We start from the raw sequence: 21,914 nt of genomic DNA on the forward strand, positions 1-21,914 counted from the left end.
TCCGTGGCACATGCATTCAGAGCCAAATCTGCTCCTTCTGCAAGATACTGTTACTGTACAATCAAATTTACATCACATCTCTGAAATAAAACCCCTTTGTCACCAGCACTGAAAGAGCATTCCAGACACCACCTCCGTAAGTTATCAAACCTGTTGGCATCCTACCACCACCTTGGGGCACCACTATTCAACCCCTATCGTAACCACAGTGCTCCTCTTCATCAACCCCTAACAGCAATGATACCATGGCTAGTGTGCCTTTTCAACTTGTCACATCCCTCGAAACTCGCAACCAACACTACATATTCCCAGCCTTAACAATATCTGAGCACTGTTGTTAACCTTTCCAACAAAATCCTCAGCCCCACAGAAGTTTCAGTCCTATCCAATGGCCTCACCTTTAACTTTACACCCAAGTTTATCCACATTGGGCTTAAAGACCTACTCTCCTTTTCCCAATCCATGCAATGGAAACAGTTCCTTGCCACCTATCCCTCCAACCAAAGCCAAATTAATTCCAACATTCACTGCCTCTCCCAGTACATACAACCACCCAACTGTGATCCTCCAACCCCCTTACCTACCCAGCCCTTGGTCACCTTCCAACTTTACCTAACCATCCTTTACCATGTCCCTCCCTATGAACACCAATCTTTCAGCAGGAAAGGACAGCCATACACAGGCTCAAAACAGATCCTAACCTAATCATTCTCAAAACAGCCTCCAGTCCTTGCTTGAAGCCCCTTAGGCCCTTCCCAGAAGCTCTCCCCTGAATCCATTTCCCTCCTCGCCCCTATGATACCCCACATGCCCACCATCTGCATGCTATCCAAAATTCACAAACTCAACAATCCTGTATGCCCAATTGTTGCCAGGTACTGTGCCTCTAATGGAAGAATTTTGTCCTCACTGACCAACACCTGCAAACAACTGCTCATAATCTAGCTTCCTATGTCAAAGATACCAACCACTTGCTTCAATGACTCTTCACCATCCCCACACCTTTGCCTCCTGGTTCCCTACTCATCACTGCTGACACCACTTCCCTATACACCAACATGCCTCGAACCAACAGTCTTGCTGCAGTTGAACACCACCTTTCTCAATGTCCTTCAGACTCCAAACCCACTACCTCATTCCTCATACACGTAACTAACTCTATCCTAACTCACACCTACTACTCCTTTGAAGACAAGGTATACAAACAAATATGTGGCACAGCCATGGGAACCCTTATGGCACTCTCCTATGCCAACCTGTTTATGGAACCACCTAGCCTACCAAAACCCCAAACCCCTGGTCTGGTTTATGTTCACTGATGATATCTTCATTATATCTTCATTATCGGGACTTAGGGCCAAGAGACATTATCTTCATTTCTTCACAACCTCAGCACCTTCTCTCCCACCCACTTTACAAGGTGTCCTGAACCCAGTGTGCCACCTTCCTGGACATTGACCACCTCCTCTCTGACAGCTCCATCCAAACCTCTGTTCACATTAAACCCACCAACCACCAACACTACCTATTATTCTGACAGCTGCCATCCCTTCAAACCAAAATATTCCTTGCATATGATCTGGCCACCAGGGGATGGCGTATCTGAAATGACAGAAAGTCCCTTTCGCAGTATGCTCAAAGTCTCACCAAGGCCTTCAGAAACATGCACCATCCCATTACCTAGTCTGCCAATAGATTTCCCATGCCACTTTCCCACACATCCCCAACCCTCCTACCACCGCCAAGAGCCAGCTACGAAAGAGTGCCCCCTTCGTCATACCGAACAGCATCTCAGACAGAAACAACTGAACAACGTCTTCCATCGGGACTTCAACTACCTATCATCAATCCCTGAATTAAGCGATGTCCTATCCATGTTCCTTCTCACATCTCCTACAGTAGTTTTAAGTCAACCACCCAACCTCCACAGCATTCTAATCAAAGCCTGCACCACTCCCAATCCCAACCCTTTGCCATAAGGATCATTGAACACTCAGGTGAGAGACCTGCACAAGCCACCCACACAGCACTTCCTATTCCAGTCCTGCCATACGCTTATCTCATCAAAGGCCAGGCACATGTGAAGGCAGCCATTTTGTATATCAGGACTGCTGCAACCACTGCACAGATTTTTATATTGGTAGCTTTTTATATTGGTATGACTCCAACTGGCTGTCCACCAGGAGGAACGGCCTCTGCCAAGTTGTGGCAAAGAGCAAATACACCACCCTGTGACATAACATGCAGCTGAACACAACATGCTATATTTCAACGGTTGCCTCACAACTTGGGCCATCTGGATCCTCCTCTCCAACACCAGCTTTTCTGAACTGTGCATATGGGAGTTGTCCTTACAACATATTCTCTGCTCTAGGAATTACCCCAGGCTCAACCTACACTAACCTGCTGTCCCCACACCCTTCATTCAACAGTTCCTGCCACCTCCCTTTTCATGTCCTCTAACTCTCATTGCTTGCTGCCCTCTGCCAATGCATCCACCCATCCTTTCCCTTCCCTGCTCCTCTCCTTTTCCGCTCCTCATTATTCCCCCACACCCACCTCCCTACGCTGTGCCTGGCAGTCTCATCAGGCTGCCATCTAGTCCCAGCATACCCTACCAGACAACGGTCTTCTCTCCCCCCACCCATACCCTGCTAGCCCTCGCCCTTCCTCACCCCAATCCAGATTGCTATTAACGTGACAGTCACATTCTTGTTGGAGCCACCAGTGATAGTGGTTATGTGTGCATGAGGTGTTCCTGCTTTTATATGTGTGCGTGTGCGTGTGCGTGTGCGTGTGCGCGCGCGCGCGTTCCTTTGCTAAAGAAGGTTTTGTGGCGGCGTTCGTAGCGACAAGCAGTTCGCTGTAGAAACGGCTTACGAAGTCACCGCCACACTTTTAATAGCGGGCCGACCGGTCTGCTGGAACAGTGAACAGAAAGATGAAAACCCAAACACTCTGATTAAATAAAAGTCGGTACTTATCTTTATTAACGCAGATACAGTAACAGTAGTGAACTCGGTGTCTACAGAAATCGGTCTAGTTCGAGTCGGAGCGGCTAGGTCAGCGTCGGCTGACAACAAACAACAACTCTGCTGCGATGAACACACAACTGACTAGCAAATACACAATTCGGTGGCGAGTATACAACTGAGCGGCGAATACAGAACTGTCCTAGCGCTCGCGACTCCAGCGCTTAAGAACCCAGAAGCCAGCGGTGGCGCGCGCAGACTTGCGGCCATTTCCTGTCTCGCTGGCGCTGCTTATGCGGACGGCGTCCGGACTTTGATGCTGCCAACCTTTTGGCAGCGGGCTCGGGTGGCAGTACTGGCTAGGATACAACAGAAGGCTTTGGCCAAAAGCTACAATGTGCAACAGTCTTTTTGTTGTGGCTGTCTGGAACTCAACGGGTCATCTTAACTGTGAGTAGCAATCTACCCTTATTGTTGAAATTCCGAACTGGCGTTTCCATTGTTTTAAGTAATATGTTTATTATCTCTCCTGAAAATCTACACCCTCTGAATTTTAACTGTAAACTACACCACGATAATACTGCACTCTTACAGTATCTGCTACTGGAGTTGGATGAGCATTTCTGTGCTGCTTTTGTGCTTACTAAACCAATGACTGGCTACACATGCTGGTCATATTTGGAACTTCTCTATTTCCTCTATAAATACTGCCTGGTAAGGATTCAAAGGGAAATAATGAAGTATCTGTTGAGCATTGATTTTGTGAGCTACTTGTTTCATGATTAGTCAACACTTTCTGAGGATTGTACTGACAGATCTCAGATTGCTTGTCTTACAATTAGTTTCATGTGGCTATTCCACTTTCAATCACTCCATATGCATTGTTTCAAATATTTAGTGGATGTGTATTTTTGAAACACATTAAATTTGTTTATACAGAAGGTCAACGACCAATACCTGCATCACAACTACAATGTCTGCAGGTCTTCCGGCATTTTGTACAATTTTATAATCTAAATACAATGGTTCATCTTCATGTGAATAGCTTCATGGAGCTATGAACACACTGTGTTTAACATCTTTTGAGATCAGACAATACTTAATGGTTTATGCAATTAAAGAGTTGAAATTGCCTTACAAACAGAGCCGCACATAATAGTGTCTGCAGTTACAATATAAATATTTGAACAGGCAAAGAAACAAAGAAAAAAGACAACAGAAATTGTTAAGAGAAATGTTCACGTCAAGCATCAATTACTAATTGCCATTAAGAATTAGTTCACAAAAGTGTCTTCCACAGAAATAGTAGAAAAATTTCAATACCGAGAGATATTAAAAACTCAAAATGTCAAACTGCAGCTTGTTCGCAGCTCAGGGTAAAGTACAAAATGGATCAGTATTAATTAAATTGCGGAAAACTAAGATACAGCCATGTCATAAAATACACCACATTATAAAAAGACAAAGCAATAAAAATAAATGCAACACAAACACAACAATATTTCTGTTAGACACTACTGATGATTTAAGCCCCAATGAATAATGAATATAGTAGCATAAGAACAAGGAAAAAATCCAGCCGATTGTTATCCTCTGCAGAATCAGATAAAATATGGACAGCCACACAAAAACTTGATACTTCCTTAATCAGTTCCATCTCCAAAGCTTGAGACAACATAGAACCTGCATCTGGTAAGCAGGGGGTGTAAGCAGGGGGTGGGGGGTTGGGTAATTTATTCCTCAGTATCCCTACATAAATTACCACCATCCCTCTTTAGCAACATCTGAAGTCAGTGAAAAGCTTGATCCCAATTGTCCTTAGTGGTAACTAAAGTAATACTCCACCACTAAACGGGCAATGTGTCAGTTGGTTGCACACACCCTTTCTCAGAACTACAGTTGCTAGTGATACAGCTTGTTCAGGCAGAAGTCCTGAGCACATCTAATATCCCTGTGGAATTAGCAGTGAAGTTCAGAAACACTTTCAATGAACTCTTCCACTTTATCATTTTTCTCCATGCTTCAGCTCACAATTCAGGTCTCCATGTGCCTCTAAACAACAGACTGAACTGTCACAGTAGCAATGCCTTATCCTAATTGCAAAATGAAATCATTCCACTGAAGGATAGACAGTTTTTTAAGCGATACAACTTTGGTACAGATGCTTCAGATTGGGCACTGTATGACAAAGACAGATTTGAACACATTTAGCTTCCTTCTTCCAGGCACCTCTTTCCCCCTCTCCCGTTTCACTTCTCTCTCAAAGGTGGTTTCACATAAGGAGTACTCACTGAAATTCAAGATTACCACCACTTCCTTTTGAACACTACCTGCAAGGGAAGGAACAGAATAGGATACAATGACAAAGAATGGTTGCTTTTCATCTCTGAAGAGCATATTTTCACCCATACCGAAAGCATTGTCCCTCTGGCAACAATTTGCTCAAAAACTTGATCCCTACGGCATTGGCTCATTTCATGTTGTTACACACTTTATTACCACCACCTTTATCAGTTCACTACTCCCATAGTTTAACTGCGTCAGAGTGCATTGGTCACTTCTGGTTATCAGATCTTCAATGTTATTCAGGACGTTGTGTGAATCGTCTGAAATAGTGTCCCCCAAATTCTTTCACCTTCTGTAAGTTGGTAACCTACTGTGATGTGTGTCTCAACTGGCAATGCTGTATTGTACAGAATTTAATGTTATAGATTTTAGTGACTGGACTAGTCCCTGAAGTCACTTCTGAATTTAGAATGGTGACAATGTGTCAAACTTAGTGGTGATTAAGTGCTCCCCATCACCCATTTCACTATGACAGTGTGTCAGATTTTTGTCTGGTGATCTCTTTTTAATGAAATACATTTTAATGTGTTTTAAGTGTCCTGTTAAAATCTGTAGCTTATATTTTTCATGAAGCCCAATTTGCTATTTGCCACATTACAAGCATCAAAATGAAAATAAATAGTTTGGACCCTTTATGATCCCGTAAAAATCTAGGAAAATGTATACTGGTAGGCTGACTTTCAAATACTGCCTAAGTTATTATCTTTTGCTTTGCCTCAATAATAAATTTCTTGAGATATCTTCCAGTTGATTTTTTTTTTCAGTCATCAGTCTTCTGTCTGGATTGATGCAGCCCAGCAGCACAAATTCCTCTATTGTTTCAAACTCTCCCTCTCAGTAGTACCAGCACCCAAAATCCTCAATTATCTAACAAATATATTCCAATCTCTGTCATCCCTTACAGTTTTTTACCCTCGACAGCTCCCTCTTTTACTACAGAGGTTAATCTCTGATGTCTTACGATGTGTCATATCATCCTGTCCCTCCTTGTCAGGATTTTCCAAATATTTCTTTCCTTGCCAATTCTGTGGAGAGCCTCCTCATTTCTTATCAGTCCATCTAACTTTAAACATCTTTCTATTCCAACACATCTCAAATGCTGTGATTCTGTTCTTTTCTGGTTCCTCCACAATTCATGATTCATCGCCATATAGTGCTGTGCTCCGAATGTACATTCTCATTAATTTCTTCCTCAAATTAAGGGTCTTGTTTGACGCTAGTAGACCTCTTTTGCCAGGAATGTCCTCTTTGCCTGTGCTAGTCTGTTTCTATGTCATCCTTGCTTTGTCCATCATGTGCTATTTTGGTTCCAACGTAGCATTATTCCTTAACTTTATCTATATTGTGGTCACCAGTTTTGATAGGTTTATTGCTAATCTCATTTCTGCTAATGCTCATTATTTTCATCTTTCATCAGTTCCCTCTCAATCCATTTTCTGCACTCCTAGGACTGTTCATTCCATTCAACAGGTCCTGCACTTCTTCACTGCTTTCATTGAAGATTGCAATGCCATCACCAAATCTTATCACTGATGTCCTTCCATCCTGAATTTTAATCCCACTCTTTAACCTCCTATTATTTCCATCATTACTTCTTCGATGTATAGATTGAAGGGGAAAAGAGTGCATTCCTATCTTACACTCTTACTGTTCCCTCTGCATTCTTGTGAATACTGTATATTATCCACATTTCCCTATAACTTACACATACTTTCAAGATAATTTTTTGAATATCTTGCACCATTTCATGCTGATCAGTGCTTTTTCTAGATCTGCAAATTCTATGGACTTGTCTCGACTTTTTTTTAGTCTTGCTTCCATCATTAAGCACATCAGAACCACCTCTATGATGTCTGTACCTTTTCTAAAGCCAAACTGATCATCATGTACCAGTTCCTCAGTTTTGTTTTACACTATTTTTTGTACTATGCTCATCAGTAATTTGGATGTGTGAAACATTTAAGATGACTGTGCAGTAGTTTTCTCACTTATCTGCCCTTGTTATATCAGAGTGTGAGCATGATATTTTTCTGACTGATGGTATCTCTAAGACACAGATTCTACACGAACCAATCTGAATAATAGTTTCGTTGTCACTTCCACCAAAGATTTTAGAAATTTTAAAGGAATGTATTATCTATGCATTCCACCTTCTCTGATCACAAGTTTTCACAGCTCTGTTGATTGCACTAAGGAAAGATATGCTGTTTATCAAATATTACAGATACAGCATGCAAAACCTCTCACGAATATTGCCAATCACAGGCTATTTTCAAAGCCATTTTATTTTCAATCAAACTGCTCCATATCAATTGTCACGAACACTATGTTTTCCTTCAAGGGAATGAAAGAAGGAAATCACACTACAAAAGAAAAAAAATGGAAAGAGAATTTAAAAAAGGGTAGTGAAAATAACAAGCAATTGATCGACAAAATACAAATTTAACACAAGAAAACCAAGAATTATTGTAGCAGCAGCACTTAACTTTGCTCTCTCTCTTTTCATTTTTGTTTTTAAACTCTGAAAATTTGATTCGGTTCAATTTAATATGAATGTAACATACTCCAAAACTGTTGCATACCCGAGGATGTGGATCCTGTCCTATCATTTTTTCACGTACTCTCCAACGTAACTCAGCACGACTATCCTCTCCAGGAACTTTCTGTTGGCGCCAATATGTCTGGTACTTGTGGTAGAGGGAGACAGGATCACTGCGTGATGGCATCGAACCCCGTTGAAGTTGCCATGGTTTGATGACTGTTCATGTTGAATTTTCAAAAAAATATTACTCACAAAACAGCCTACTGCAAATTTTAGATAGTCATTTTACATTTCAAATAGGCCAAAAATAAGATGTTTGATTATAACTGTTCTCTGTTACACTGTTAGACTGACTGACAGCAAAATGAACTACAGAGTAATACTGTCACACAGCACCCAGTTTGCCAACATAGCGCGTTCTCAAGGTATCATGTAACACTACAAGAAAAGGGGTCAGGAAGAGAGAAGGTAGAAAAGAGAGGAGAGAGAAAGAGCATCAGAACATGCTCACTCTGTTCAATTTCAGCCAATATTATTATAATTAAACTATGAACACAAATACAAAGTGCTGCACAAGGTAGGTCAGCTTTTGAGGTTTAATTCTTCTCCGTGTTTATCCAGATAATTCTTAATCAGAACACAGAAATGAAGGCACCTATGGTCAGTCAGTGGCAGGTCAAATCTCAGTAAATTCTTCATCACTGCCACAATGGCTCCACTGAATTTTGCCTTAGATGTATTCTGTCTTAATCACTCAGCAATAACTGTGAAGCAAATGTCCAAACATGCTGTACCTCTCCGACTGAGCACATGTGTGGGTGAGGCAAAGGCCTTTCCTTTATTCACATGCTTCAATAAAGAGAAGTTTTGAAGTTGAGTTTCAGCGTTTTTACATGTGTATCAACTGGGCAATGTTTCTTATATGACTGTCATGAAACACAACTGACAGCATATTGGTGGGTCAATCCATATGAAGTGGTCCAGTGATGGTTGCTTGACCATTTTTAAATATTTTAATTTTTTATATGTGATTGCCCTATATTTGAGAAGTTCAAAACAGTTTTTTAAAATAATTTATCTTGCACCTTTACTGAATGGTGGCCATTTTTATTTGTAGGCGTGCGATGATTTTTCAGTCTGGAGGCATTAGCGAAAATTTGAATATCTCTGCACTAGGTGAAGTTACAACATTGCAATTGACATGATTGTTTTTAGAAAAGTGTCCTCTACAACATTGTCTATTATACAAAATACCCAAAAAATAACCAGTCAAAATGACCTCCAAAGTTTGGTATCCAAATTTTCAAAAATCAACTTTTTAGGCCCAAAAATAACAAACAAGGCGTGATTTATGAGAGTATTTTTTTTCCTATAGCTATATATCATACACTACTAGCGTCACATAGAACAAGAACACTTACAAATGTCTCCTTAATTTTTTATGAATTTTTGAAATTTGAAAATTTTCATTTTTTGTAAATTTTGGGGTTAGTTATCTCAGATGGGACTGAATATAACCATATGATTTTTGCACAGTTTGTACACCTATATGTTAGCGACATACTGTAAAAATTTCAACATTGATATCTGACTGTGAACAAAGATATGAATTTTTGAAAATGAGGAGATAATTCACATTACTCTACAACTGATCTTATGGCTGTTGCCTATTTAAATGGTATATTGTTCCACTGTAATAAAATTTAATTGTGACATATATTTAAATAACACTATCATCCAATATTCATTTAGTTTATTTATTGTTAATAATGCAATATTAAACAATAGGAGCTTTTACTTTTGTTCTATGGTAATAAAAATGCCTGTTTACGTTTATTGTCAATAAAGAAGTAAATTATTGGAAGAAAAATCAGCATTGGCCGTATTTTGTTGTTTTATTGTCAGCAAAATCGATTTTCGGTCACTTAGTGACCATCCTCAGCGCTGTAATAAACAATTAAAATTGGTAGGCACTGGTATCAAGCTATCACCACAAGCTTAGAGCGACCACATAAACTTAAACATGTTTATGTGATCACTCTAAGCTTGTGGTTATAGCTTGATACCAGTGCCTACCAATTTTAATTGTATATTACAGCACTGAGGATGGTCACTAAGCGACCGAAAATCGATTTTGCTGACAATAAAACAACAAAATACGGCCAATGCTGATTTTGGAAAAGACTTGGAATCGTGCTTTAACCCTTTGTTTCCTGACATAAGAAAATATTTACTTTTTAACATTTTCTTTGCAGAATTTATACTATTGTGGCCTGAAATGACGGTAGGATTTTTTGTAAAATTTTATTTTATTTTTCACAACTCTTTTCTCTCCTGGTACTCAGAAGTACCGTCAGACTCCACGGACAGAATCACAACATGCGCAGAAAAATGCTCCAATTTTTGTAACTTGTACTTTATTCCACATAAATATTAAATATTTTTACATTAGAAAATTAGTTAAGAGAAATATGATATTTCTGAATTTTTTTTTTAATTTCGCATAAATTTATTCTAGAGCAACTTCAAAATACATAGTAACTTAGCTATACATTTTTGACAGTATATACATATCACATATTTAGTGATACCTCATGAAATTGTATGAAACAGTTCTTTTTCTCATTGCAGCACAAATACACTTTACATGTACTACATTGTGAATGTGGTCTCGGCTGAATTTTATTTTTCGCACACATTTCGCATCGTCCTCTTTTACAACGGAACACTACAAAATGATTTCCTCGGTTTCCAAGACGTACATCCTTCGGAACAGAAAAGTTATCCTTCCTTCTCTTTGGGAGAGTTATTTCATCTTTACCAGAGTTTCTCTTTCTGAGATTTGGCACTTCATATTCATTCATTAGCCCTAGTGCCACAGCACGCCTGAATTCCAGCAGTGGCAGTGCCCCATGTAGATCACTGAAAATGACGTAAGCATTAACAAAAGCAATTTGTATTGCTCACCAGAAGAGACGGTGCCACCATTTCTTTGATCGCCTGTCAAGACCACAAGTTCAACGTAATCTGTCTGCATGATCCACACCACCCATGTTTTTATTGTAATCACATACAATAACTGGACATGGTATAGTCATACTAGTTCCATCTTTCTGTTTTCTTGTCACTACGCTCTGTTCAGTGCCATGGAAGTTTGACGCAAAATACACTACTTTATTTTCCTTCCATTGAAATACTGTTAGGTCTGAAGATGACTCTCTGTGATTTGATTTAGACATTTTTCTTTAGGTAAATTCCCTGGCAAACCTTTCCTGTTTGTACTAATTGTTCCACAGGCAAATGTATTTACCGATTTCTGTGTGAGAAAAAGTGGACAGAACAACTAGTGAGAGGTAACGCATTGTTGCTACAATAAAGTGTTCGCAGAACCTGATGGTGGGTTGGTTGGTTTGGGGAAGGAGACCAGACAGCGTGGTCATCGGTCTCATCGGATTAGGGAAAGATGGGGAAGGAAGTCGGCCGTGCCCTCTCAGAGGAACCATCCCAGCATTTGCCTGGAGTGATTTAGGGAAATCACGGAAAACCTAAATCAGGACGGCCGGACGCTGGATTGAACCGTCCTCCTCCCGAATGCGAGTCCAGTGTCTGCACAACCTGACGGTACTAATAAGTCCGCCTTATATTTTCCACTTTATCTCATTCACTTGTAACGTAATGCTACAAACTATTATAAAAAAACAAAGAAGCTAAGTGCGTACAATAGAAAACTCAACGGAAGTTTCAATAAATTGCGCACAAATTCAGGCAACAGCATGGAAACAAGCACATACAATCTTCTGTTTTCACAGCAGCGCGCGAAAAACAATTTCTAGCTCGGACCGCCAGAGAGGTCTATGTATTGCACAATAACATCTATGAAACAGTAGAGCAGAGTTACTGTTACGTACGAACAGGCTCCCAGATCACGAAACTGCACCACGAGAAAATAATGAGAGTCAAAACTTACTGGTACTTTTAAGTACCGTCAGGCAACAAAGGGTTAATAATACAGATACCAACATTATTTCTAAAGAAGAAGAAAACCTACATCCTGCATTATCTGACACTGAATATTTGAGCTTAATAGAGAAAATTTTAACTTTTTCTTCTTTAGATGTCAGTGAACATTTAATTTTTAATTTAAGTTTGCTCCCTGACTCATGGTCAAGAGAAAAAAAGTTAATGAATTCAACGTTTCTCATCGTTTGGTTAAACTAACCTGAAAATTAGCAAGGGCAAGGCGTGCTTCCAGTTTTAGGAAAGAAGAAAGGAGTAGGTATAAGTGATGAAACAATTAAAAAGATCTAGTAGTTTTTTGAGCGAGTTGGGTTGTTTGGGGTAGGAGACCAGACAGTGAGGTCATCAGTCTCATCGGACTAGGGAAGGGCGGGGAAGTCAGCCGTGCCCTTTCAAAGGAACCATCCCGGCATTTGCCTGGAGCGATTTAGGGAAATCTCAGTAGTTTTTTTTTTTAAGATGATGAAAAAAGTAGAATGTGCCCAGGTTGCAAAGATAGCAAAAGATTGTTACAAATGGAGTTAAAGTAACAAAGCAGAAACGACTAGTGCTGTCAAATTTAAATGAACTTTATGTAGCTTCCAAAAATTCTCATCCTGAATGCAAAACTGAAAGGTCAAAATTTTGTGACCTCCACCCTAAGTGGTGTATTTTGGCTGGCTCCTCAGGGACACACTCCATATGTGTTTGTTTACATCATCAAACATCAAAAGTCAAACTGATGATTGCAGGTGCAAAACTCATTGATCTTAACTACAAAGAGTTACTAGATTTAATGGTCTGTGACACTAACAGTTATGACTGCATGATTAGTCTGTGTAATAAATGCCCTGATAAGAAAACAGTTATTAAATTTTTTCACGAATTTGATGAGGAAATGCCAGCCAATATTACTTTCAAACAGTGACACTGAAAGGGCAGAAATGATGACAGTGGTTACATCTCAGGAAGAGTACTTGGAATCTTTAATTGGTCACTATTGTGTTTCTAAAATCCAAAGTAAGTTTCTGAGGGACAAAAAAGTACAACTTCATGAAACTGAATGCATAGCGCTAGCTGATTTTGCAGAAAATTTTACATTTGTGATTCAGGATGCAATACAAGGGTACCACTGGGTCAATTACCAAGCAACAGTGCATCTCCATTTATTCTCTGCTTTAAAAATGAAAAAGATAAAGTTTGCAGTTCTTCAATTTGCATTGTAAGCGACTACTTTGAGCACAACACTTTGGCTGTACATGTGTTTCAAAAGTATGTAATAAATTACATAAAAGAAAATTTTCCCAAGGTTAAAAAGCTGATATACTTTTCAGATGGAAGTGGTAGTCAGTATAAGACCAAAAAGAATTTTTCAAATCTGTGCAACCACAAAGTAGACTTTGGGTTGGAGGCTGATGGCACTTTTTAGCATCTTGCCATGGTAAAAATGCCTGTGATGGAGTAGGAAAGATCTAATAAATGAAATCTAGTTAGCTTTTTTGCCATCGCGAAGAGTGCAGCGACGCTGCACACACAACTGTTTATAATGAATACAATTAGTCATCGCAGGTTAACTGTTAAAAACGCAGAGAGCACATCGAGTGAACCCCATCGCGGCATGCCTCAGTCCACCAGGGTATCGGGACACGGCACAGTAAAAATGAAATACGAGGTATGGAATTTTCTGTGGCAGTAAGGATAAGGTTCGGGAGGTACTCTAACTGGTCATAACGACTGGAGAAATGTTGTTCACCGAAGGACACCAGAGAGGAAGAAAGCGTCCAGTCAACCTTAGAAAGCTGCCAATTGGGTCTACATGAAGATGTGGTGGAAGTCAGCAAAAAGATAGCACACAGGAAATGGTCGCTCGAGTATGTGTCAGAGAGAAAAGACCGCTTGAGACAACGGGCAAGCTGGGCAGTGCACAACCAGAGGTGCAAATGGTAATAGGTGTGCATGGAGTCTGAAAGGAACATGGGTGCTCCAGTGTTGAGACACATGAGGTAGAGATGACTGAGAAGGTCAGCCAAGAGGGCACCTCTGACAGGTTCTAAAAGATCCCCAAAGGGGATGGTGTCCATTAAAGTCACCAAGCAGCAAAAAGGGGTGAGGGAGTTGATCAATAAACTGGAGGAAGTCTGCCCTGGTGACACCGAATGACAGAGGGACGTAGACATGGCAAAGAGAAAAGGCGAAGCGGGGAAGGATAATGCGGACTGCAACAGCTTGCGGCCGAGTGTTCAGTGAGATTGGTTGCCTATGAACGTTATCCCGGGTGATCAGCGTGACTCTGCCAGAGACAGAGTGTTCGCAAGGATGCAATTTTGTTTCTTGGAGGCAGAAAAAAAGTGGACACTGTTGTTCCAAGAGCAGCCGTAATTCCTCTTTGTTTGGTCTAATGCCACAAATGTTCCAATAGAGAAGAGTCATAACAGGGATTAGGGAGGATGGACCAAATGAAGAGAAGTTACCTCGGCAGCTGCCGAGTGCCAGCCTTCAAAGACTCATGGTTACAAGGCACAGAGGCTGGAAGATCCTGTTCCACGAGTTCTACAGAGGTATCATCAGCATTCTCACAGGGTTGGCCTGCAGATTGCAGGACAGAAAAATGGAGGAGTGTGCGCACCAGTGAAACGGTTGGCTGGGTGAGGGTATCACATGGTGACACCGCTAATGAGGACTCCAAGTTGGAGAAGGAGAAGACCGTTTGCCTTTGTTTGATTTCTTAGAGCCTTTGCAACTGGCAGATGAAGACTCAGATGCTTGTTAGCCAGAGAAAAGTCTTCACAGGAGCATTACTCCTGATCTTTCTTCCTGCCAGTTGTGTAGCAGTTATTTCGCCGCTGGAGGCAAAGACTTGGTGGCTTGTTGCACAGCTGGAGACGAAGGAGACAGGGATGCTGCTGTGACACTGGGTGATTTTATGACTGTGGTGCTAAATTTGAGGTCGCACATCTGCATGACCCTGTCCTTTGTGGCGAGAGCTGTAAAATGAACAATACTGTTAGTGTTTTACAATTGTAAAACACCGGGCTTTCCACTAGCTAACAACTTGTGAGCGATAAGATACTTTTTCCTTCACCCGGATCTCCTGGCTGGCCCACTCATCAGGAACACGAGACATTTTTGGGATGATGCTGCATGGCCACCATTGCAATTGATACAGTGGAGAGGAAGTGGCATGCAAGTGCCCTCGTGATCATCTCTACCACAGGTAACACATTTGGCCGTATGTCAACAGGAAATTCAAGTGTGGTTGTAACATTGATACTGGTAGCAGCGCATCGAATTTGGAATGTATGGAGCAACCATGACGACTTCATAGCACACTTTGGTCTTTGATGAAAGCACTACTCTATCAAACATGAGAAAAAGAGTTCAAGTAGGCACTTTTTGATTGCATAAACCTTTCGTATTACCCACTGGACTGCAGTGACACACTGATCAGAGAGGTAAGTATGGATTTCTCCCTCAGTAAGAACACCGAGCAGCCTTGTGTAAATAACACTGTGCGACGAATATAGCATATCTGCCTCGGTCAGCCCACTGAGCAACCTAGTGTAAAGAACAACACAAGAAGAATTCAGAATTCTATGGGGCTCAACACAAACAGGATAGCTGTGGAGGAGTGAAACAGCAAGCAGTTGTTGGGCTTGAAAATCACATTAGTCTCCAAAACCAAAGTGTCATTACATAAATTAGAGCAGGATTTCACAGAGCCTGCAATTGCGTCAACACCTTGCTTAATAATAAACCATAGGACTGACCTCCTCCAGTATGTGATACCGCAAGGAACCAAGTTGCAGCTGGGAGAGTCTTGGATTTCGCTTCATTCCGTTTATGTTTAGTACATATAGACTGAGATGGTGATTGGCTCTTTGTGAAAAGATCCCCACGATTTCCAGCATTACCGACAGCATGCTCCTTCCAATTGATTGTCCCCCTCAGAGGGGGGCTCACCCGTCTTAGGTGATTGTTCACACCTCCTGAACTCCTGACAGAGGGAGCAATTGGCAATTTGGGAAGGTAAAAGCTCAGGCAATCACCCCTCCCTAGACCTAGCCTGTACCAAGTATGTACATGGGAACCCTACCTGTTAACTCGGGGCTAGGAATTACACATTACGCAGGCACCTTTTACATATCAAGACACATGGGCTGGCCTTTATGAGCGCACAAGGGGGAAGGAGTAACAGAGGACACTCAAACGCTGAAGGGGAGGGAGGATAGAAGATGGAGAATGATGAAAGGAAAAATGAAAAAACAGTGGAAGGGCTGTTCAGGTGTCAGGCTACTGAAACTTCAGAATACATTCCCAAAAAAATACCAGACATGTTCCCCAAGGGTACTGAAAAAGAATAACCAGAGGATAGACATGCAGCACAGAAAGCAAAAAGGTGCTACAAAGGCTGGGGCCCCGTGGTAGCCAAGCACAAGCTCACCAAAGAGTGGTGAGCCCCTCTGGGTGTGGAATTTATGTGGCTCCACAATCATAATTTAATGGAGTATATCCCTTACATTTTTTAAATAAATTTCAGACACACACAATAATCTTGCTTGTCTGCTAATCCAGCACCCACATGTGCAAGGAATGACAAGATAAGCGAGAGTCTAGTGTATTTTCTTCCATAATTACATCCACAATTAGTATGGCAAAAAGGCTATAATTGTGTTTGATGGTTACCCTAATGTATTAAGTGATAGGAGCATGAAATCAGCTGAACAGTTGCACAGAGCCACCAAAACAACAGCATCAACTGTCATGTTTAATGAAACAACATCAGTAACCATGGCAAAAGATTTGTTTCTGTCAAATGAACAAAATAAACAGGACTCACTTTCTTGTTGCTAACACAACTGGAAAGTGATCAATACTAAATAAGGAGCTAAGGATACTGATACTCTACTGCTTCAGCCCCATTTTCACCCAACATTTTTTTATTGAATCCAGAAAAGGACAGACAAGGCAACATAGTCTACAGCCCCTAAATTTGTCTAAATATCAAAAATAATGTTCTGTTCCTATATGCTGTGTCATGACTTCCTCATTTTTGGGCAAAGGAAAACAAACTCGTCAATGTATTTAAGACAAAAAAAAAAAAAAGCCCTACAGAAAGAAACAGGGACATTCAGCAATTCCAATGCTACTCTTTTATGAGATTTGTCAGAAGTTCATAGTGGTCAATGTACTCTGAAGATGAAACAAAGCCATTAAAAGTGCTTCACTATCAAATCTTTAAAAACTTGTCTCAAAGACATCAGTCACCCTCACCTCTTTGTCTTCTATAGAAGCAGCTGCTTGACAGCATCCCCTGACGACATATTTGCAGGTGCAAGCTTAGAAAAATAACCCACTAGATCCATTGCAATGGGGCTGGAAGGCTTCAAAATTTGGCCTATTGCCAGTTCCCAGTACTACAAATGTTGCACCTGTGGAACTGTTTAACATCATTTACTGCACACACAACACAGGGTGCCGTCAAAGTTGTCCCTGCAGGACAAACAGCATTAAGTGTACCAGCGTTTGCAAACCATCCAAAAACCAACCATGCACCAATGTTCCAACTGACATCCCTATTATTGACACTGATGGTTGTGACACTGATAATGACATTTTGGAAGAAGGGACAAGAGGTCCCATCTAGGACATGAATACAGAAGAAATTTAAGAATTAATGTTACTTGGACCCTCATCTTCCAAGTATGCAAAGAAGTAATACCATAAAATAAAGAAAAACAAATTGTACATAAAGTAAAAGATTGTTTAGCTAAGTTAAAATAATTTTTTAAAAGTATTACTTTAACACAATTTTATATTATTGCACATAACTGAATTTATTGTTAATTGAATCAATTTTCTTTATTACTAATAAAACAATAATAAACCTAACATATTTATCCTTGTAAACCAATATTTTGTCCTTGGTGTAGGCCTAATATTATTCCACTAATCTCTAAAACTTTTGGGTTAAGGAAAGTGAATATTTGAAAAATTCATTGAATAATGTTGATATTTACTTACAGCTAGCTTTTTTACCTCTTTCTTCGACTTTTTAAGAACACATATTGATGCTCTCCAACTTTTCACCTATAAAATTTTGCATCAGATTAGCCAATTCTCAGATGCTGCGCATTTTATAGTGGCAAAATGTGCTTTTTTCGAAAGGTGTGAAAAATTGCTGTTTTCTTATGTAACGTTTCTATATGAAAATTTAACCACATAGCAAAGTTCTGATAATCACTGCAGAATTTAATGCTTCACATTCCTGGTAACCATGGTTTTTTCGATTAAACAGTTAGCTTTGAAGTAATTTGGAAAAACCCAGGAAAAGTACAAAATTTTGTTGATTTTCTTTTCATCGAAGTTGAAGCTTCAATCCACACAGGCCGTGTGTGTGTGTGTGTGTGTGTGTGTGTGTGTGTGTGTGTGTGTGTGTATATATTTTGTATTGCAGGAGGAGATTTTAATGGGTCTCTTTGTGACTCAATATCTAATCTATATGGCGAGTATAAATCTATTTTTTTTCGATATTGCTGTTATTTCATTTTGAACTTTCTATTGTTTGACTATTTTTCTTTTTTTCTGTCAAGTACAAAAAGTTCTCAGTTATGCTTTATGTTTTCAAATCACTGTCTCATTACTGTAGCTAAACATTATGAGAGAAATCCATCACATTGTTTGAACCATGAGATTTGAAAAATAGATATTTTACTTAAATAACTGATATTTTGATTTGAGAGCATATTCAGATTCCATTATTTTGTCATCACATCATACACACTACATATAATGAGAATTTAAAAAGTTGTAACAAGAGAATGCTGGCTATTTGTATATGAAGTACTGCAAACGATTCACATGACCACCACTACAAGGACAGGGGTTTTCAAAATGAATATACAGGTTTTAAGGTTTTGTAGCATTTGTTACTTTCAACTTACAATTATAAATAATATATCAAATGAAAGAGCAATTCGAACAGGTTTTCTTGTAAATGTTCAAAGCAAGCAGTGTGTGTCACACCTTGAGTCAATAGGAGAGTTCTTCCCAGTGTGGAGTCACTGACGCAACAATGCTGATACTAATGTCAGGTAGATCAGCTGGTAGTAGAGACATATACACATGATAATTTATGAAATACCTAAGCTAAAAATCACATAGCTTCAGCGCAATCATGTACTGAGTTATGCCACTGAGTCAGCACACCATCTTCCTGCCAAATGAAGTTCTCTGGTTCAGTGTTTTCCAACTGAGGAAAGAGCCACAGTTCTGGCACATCAAGATAAGAAACACCAGTTACAGTTCCTTCATTGAAAAGAAAAGACCCATAAACTTTCCACCGAGATATGGCACAAAAACAATTCAATTTAGAGGAGTCTTGTTGCAATTGTACCATTTTGTTGGGATCTGTTGACCCCCATATACATACATGATGTGTGTTTGCATTTCCACTTAGGTGTAATGTGTATTATCATTGAAGACAGCACAATCCAGAAAATCTTTATCATCATGCGGCACCATTTCGTTTGCAATGTTGGCATGTAAACCACAGTCTGTAGGCTTTAGAGCTTGTAAAAACTGGAAATGATAAGGATGTGGTTGTAAGCATCTCCTTGAAAGTGCCCACACAAACGTCACTGGAATTGCTAATTCACAACTAGCCTTCTGAATTGATTTCTTGGGGCTGTGTGTGAAAGACCCTCACTCGTACAACAAGTTCTTCAGTAACTCTTAGTCATTCCACACACTTTCCTTTGCATGCAGGCATACAAACAAAACTTTTTGAGTTGCTCCTTCATTTGATGTATTACTTATAATTGTAAGTCAAATATAATAAATGCGTGAAGCCTTAAAATCTATATATTCATTCTGGAACACCCTGTACTTACTCCTGCTACTTAAACACTGTATACACTCTGCACGATTTTAACAAAGTTAAAAGAATAACACACATGTTAAATACATATTTAAAAATCAATTAACTTCAGTTTCTGAATGTTTTTTAAACCAAGAGATAATAAAAAAATTCACTGATGCACCTGTATCACTAAGCGAGTCATATCTTAGTAATATTATTTCATCATATTAGTTTTCTGCAATACTTACAAGATGGTGCTGGTTTTGTGTATTCTACTATTTCAATTTTATTTTCCTTTTCAAACTTTACATTGTCTGGTTTCTTCAATTTATTGCTTTTTGGGTAACCAGTTTTTATTTCAGCTGTAACTAATGAGCACAACACAAATTACTTATTTGGTTATCTGTTGATTATCAGGTGACAAATTTTCAAAGTAAGAATTAATGTTCTAAATAGGTGCACTAATGAATAATACAAAGCTTAACACAATTACTTTGACTTTTACGTTACTTTACTAAGTGTAAAAGCAATACACCTGTATAGTTAAGGAAGAATGAAAGTGCAGCTCTCTCATTGTGTACAAAGATGGGTGAGAATACCACAATATACATTTTCTCTAAATCAGAAAGCCAAGCTACCTGGTACAAAGTCACCAACCAGTTTATTTAAGACCTCATAAAAACTGAAGAACGATCTAGACAGCCATTTACACGATACAGCTTACCGTATCTGAATTCTCAAACTATCAACTCTCTCTCTCTCTCTCTCTCTCTCTCTCTCTCTCTCTCTCTCTCTCTCTCCCCCACCCTCCCTCCCCTCACCACTCTATTAAAAAAAAAAGAAGTTGTATACAATACGAGATTTCCAATGTTTCTGACTGTTTGTCACACTTTTTTGGAGGTGCTAAAACTTTCATAATTTCAGAAGTTTTCCCTTTTGAGCTTGGCTGCACAAAGTCATGTCAAGCAGTCATTTGAGGGTGTTTAACAGCTTTCAACAAGGAAATTATCAGATACTACGTTTTAGTATAAAAGTTGGCCATGATCTCGTTGAATGAACTGCCACAGCACAGTAACCAACATGATGGTCACATAGGGGATGAAATTAGAAGCTTTTGCTTTACTGGGCATATCAGGATCTTAGAAAAGCAAATAGTGAAGTCCTAAATATCTATCACAAACATGGAATTCACTGTGCTGTTTATGGTATGCAGAAATATGAGATCCCAGTTTGTCTGACTGTGTAATTAAATCATTATGAAAATCTACAACTTGGCAACTGCATAACTCAATTGTCCACATTATGTAATTAAAGTAGAAAATTACCTACAAGAATAGAATTCTTTTCCTTGGTTTTCTAGTTACAACAGATCTGAGTATTAACAGGACTTTGGTGACTTCCATCAGGACTACCATTTGTATAGTGGTGAGAGACAGTCAAAGCTGCTTAGCAATTTGGCATTCCTAGAGTATTTTCTAAATAAAGTTAGATCCAACTTAGTTGTGGTTAAACAGTGTACCACCAGACATTGGTTATGACAAGCAGCTCCAGGTAATTATGCATGAAATTGCAAAAGCCTAGTTTATCACTCACAACTGACATCACACGAAAACCTAGAAAATTTTATTCAAGACCATCGCCTTACAAATTATGTTCCGAAACTATGAACCAAAATTCATATTAACTCACTGCTCCCAAAATTCTATCAACACCAAAGCCCAATTATAACTACCTGTGTATTCTCTGCATGATGCATCTGTCTTGGTAGGCTTTTTGTCATCCGACAGTTTGTCGCCTCTTGGCTGGTGCTGTGTTCCGTTCACTGATGAGAGTGGAGGCCTTTCATTTGGTGTGGCAGATCTACTGCTACAGGTTGTGCAGAGTCCACTATGCCAATTGTCACATTTACAATGCTGAACATCATATTTGATGAGTTTTTTCAAATCTGGTGAGAAAAAGAAATTGCATAAAATCAATCACTGATGAAAGCTCAAACTAGTATTAAGTACTGAAAATTAATACCTATAATTCGTCTGAAATATTTCATAGACAACACTCTAATCAGTTTCTGATTTAAGGAGTACTAAAAGAATACACAAAATTTTTGTCTTTAAGTTCCAAGTGTTATCCCATACTGGAAAGGAACTTTCATTTACAATGATATAATGATACATCACCGATAAAGAAAGCGAAATAAGTT

At 39.5% G+C, this 21,914-nt stretch overlaps 1 protein-coding gene across 1 annotated transcript in view; it reads right to left on the reverse strand.

The window, feature by feature from the left end:
* Window positions 1–21,914, reverse strand: part of LOC124802858 — a 64,405-nt gene that overhangs the window by 14,577 nt on the left and 27,914 nt on the right. Inside the window, exons 2-4 of the mRNA XM_047263891.1 lie at window positions 21,447–21,659; window positions 19,963–20,082; window positions 7,901–8,076 (exon numbers count right to left, since the gene is read on the reverse strand). Coding sequence (XP_047119847.1) covers window positions 7,901–8,076; window positions 19,963–20,082; window positions 21,447–21,659 — 509 coding nt within the window. The remainder of the gene's footprint in view (window positions 1–7,900; window positions 8,077–19,962; window positions 20,083–21,446; window positions 21,660–21,914) is intronic.

Source organism: Schistocerca piceifrons, chromosome 6 (genome assembly GCF_021461385.2).
Source record: "Schistocerca piceifrons isolate TAMUIC-IGC-003096 chromosome 6, iqSchPice1.1, whole genome shotgun sequence".
Classification (NCBI taxonomy): Eukaryota; Metazoa; Arthropoda; class Insecta; order Orthoptera; family Acrididae; genus Schistocerca; species Schistocerca piceifrons.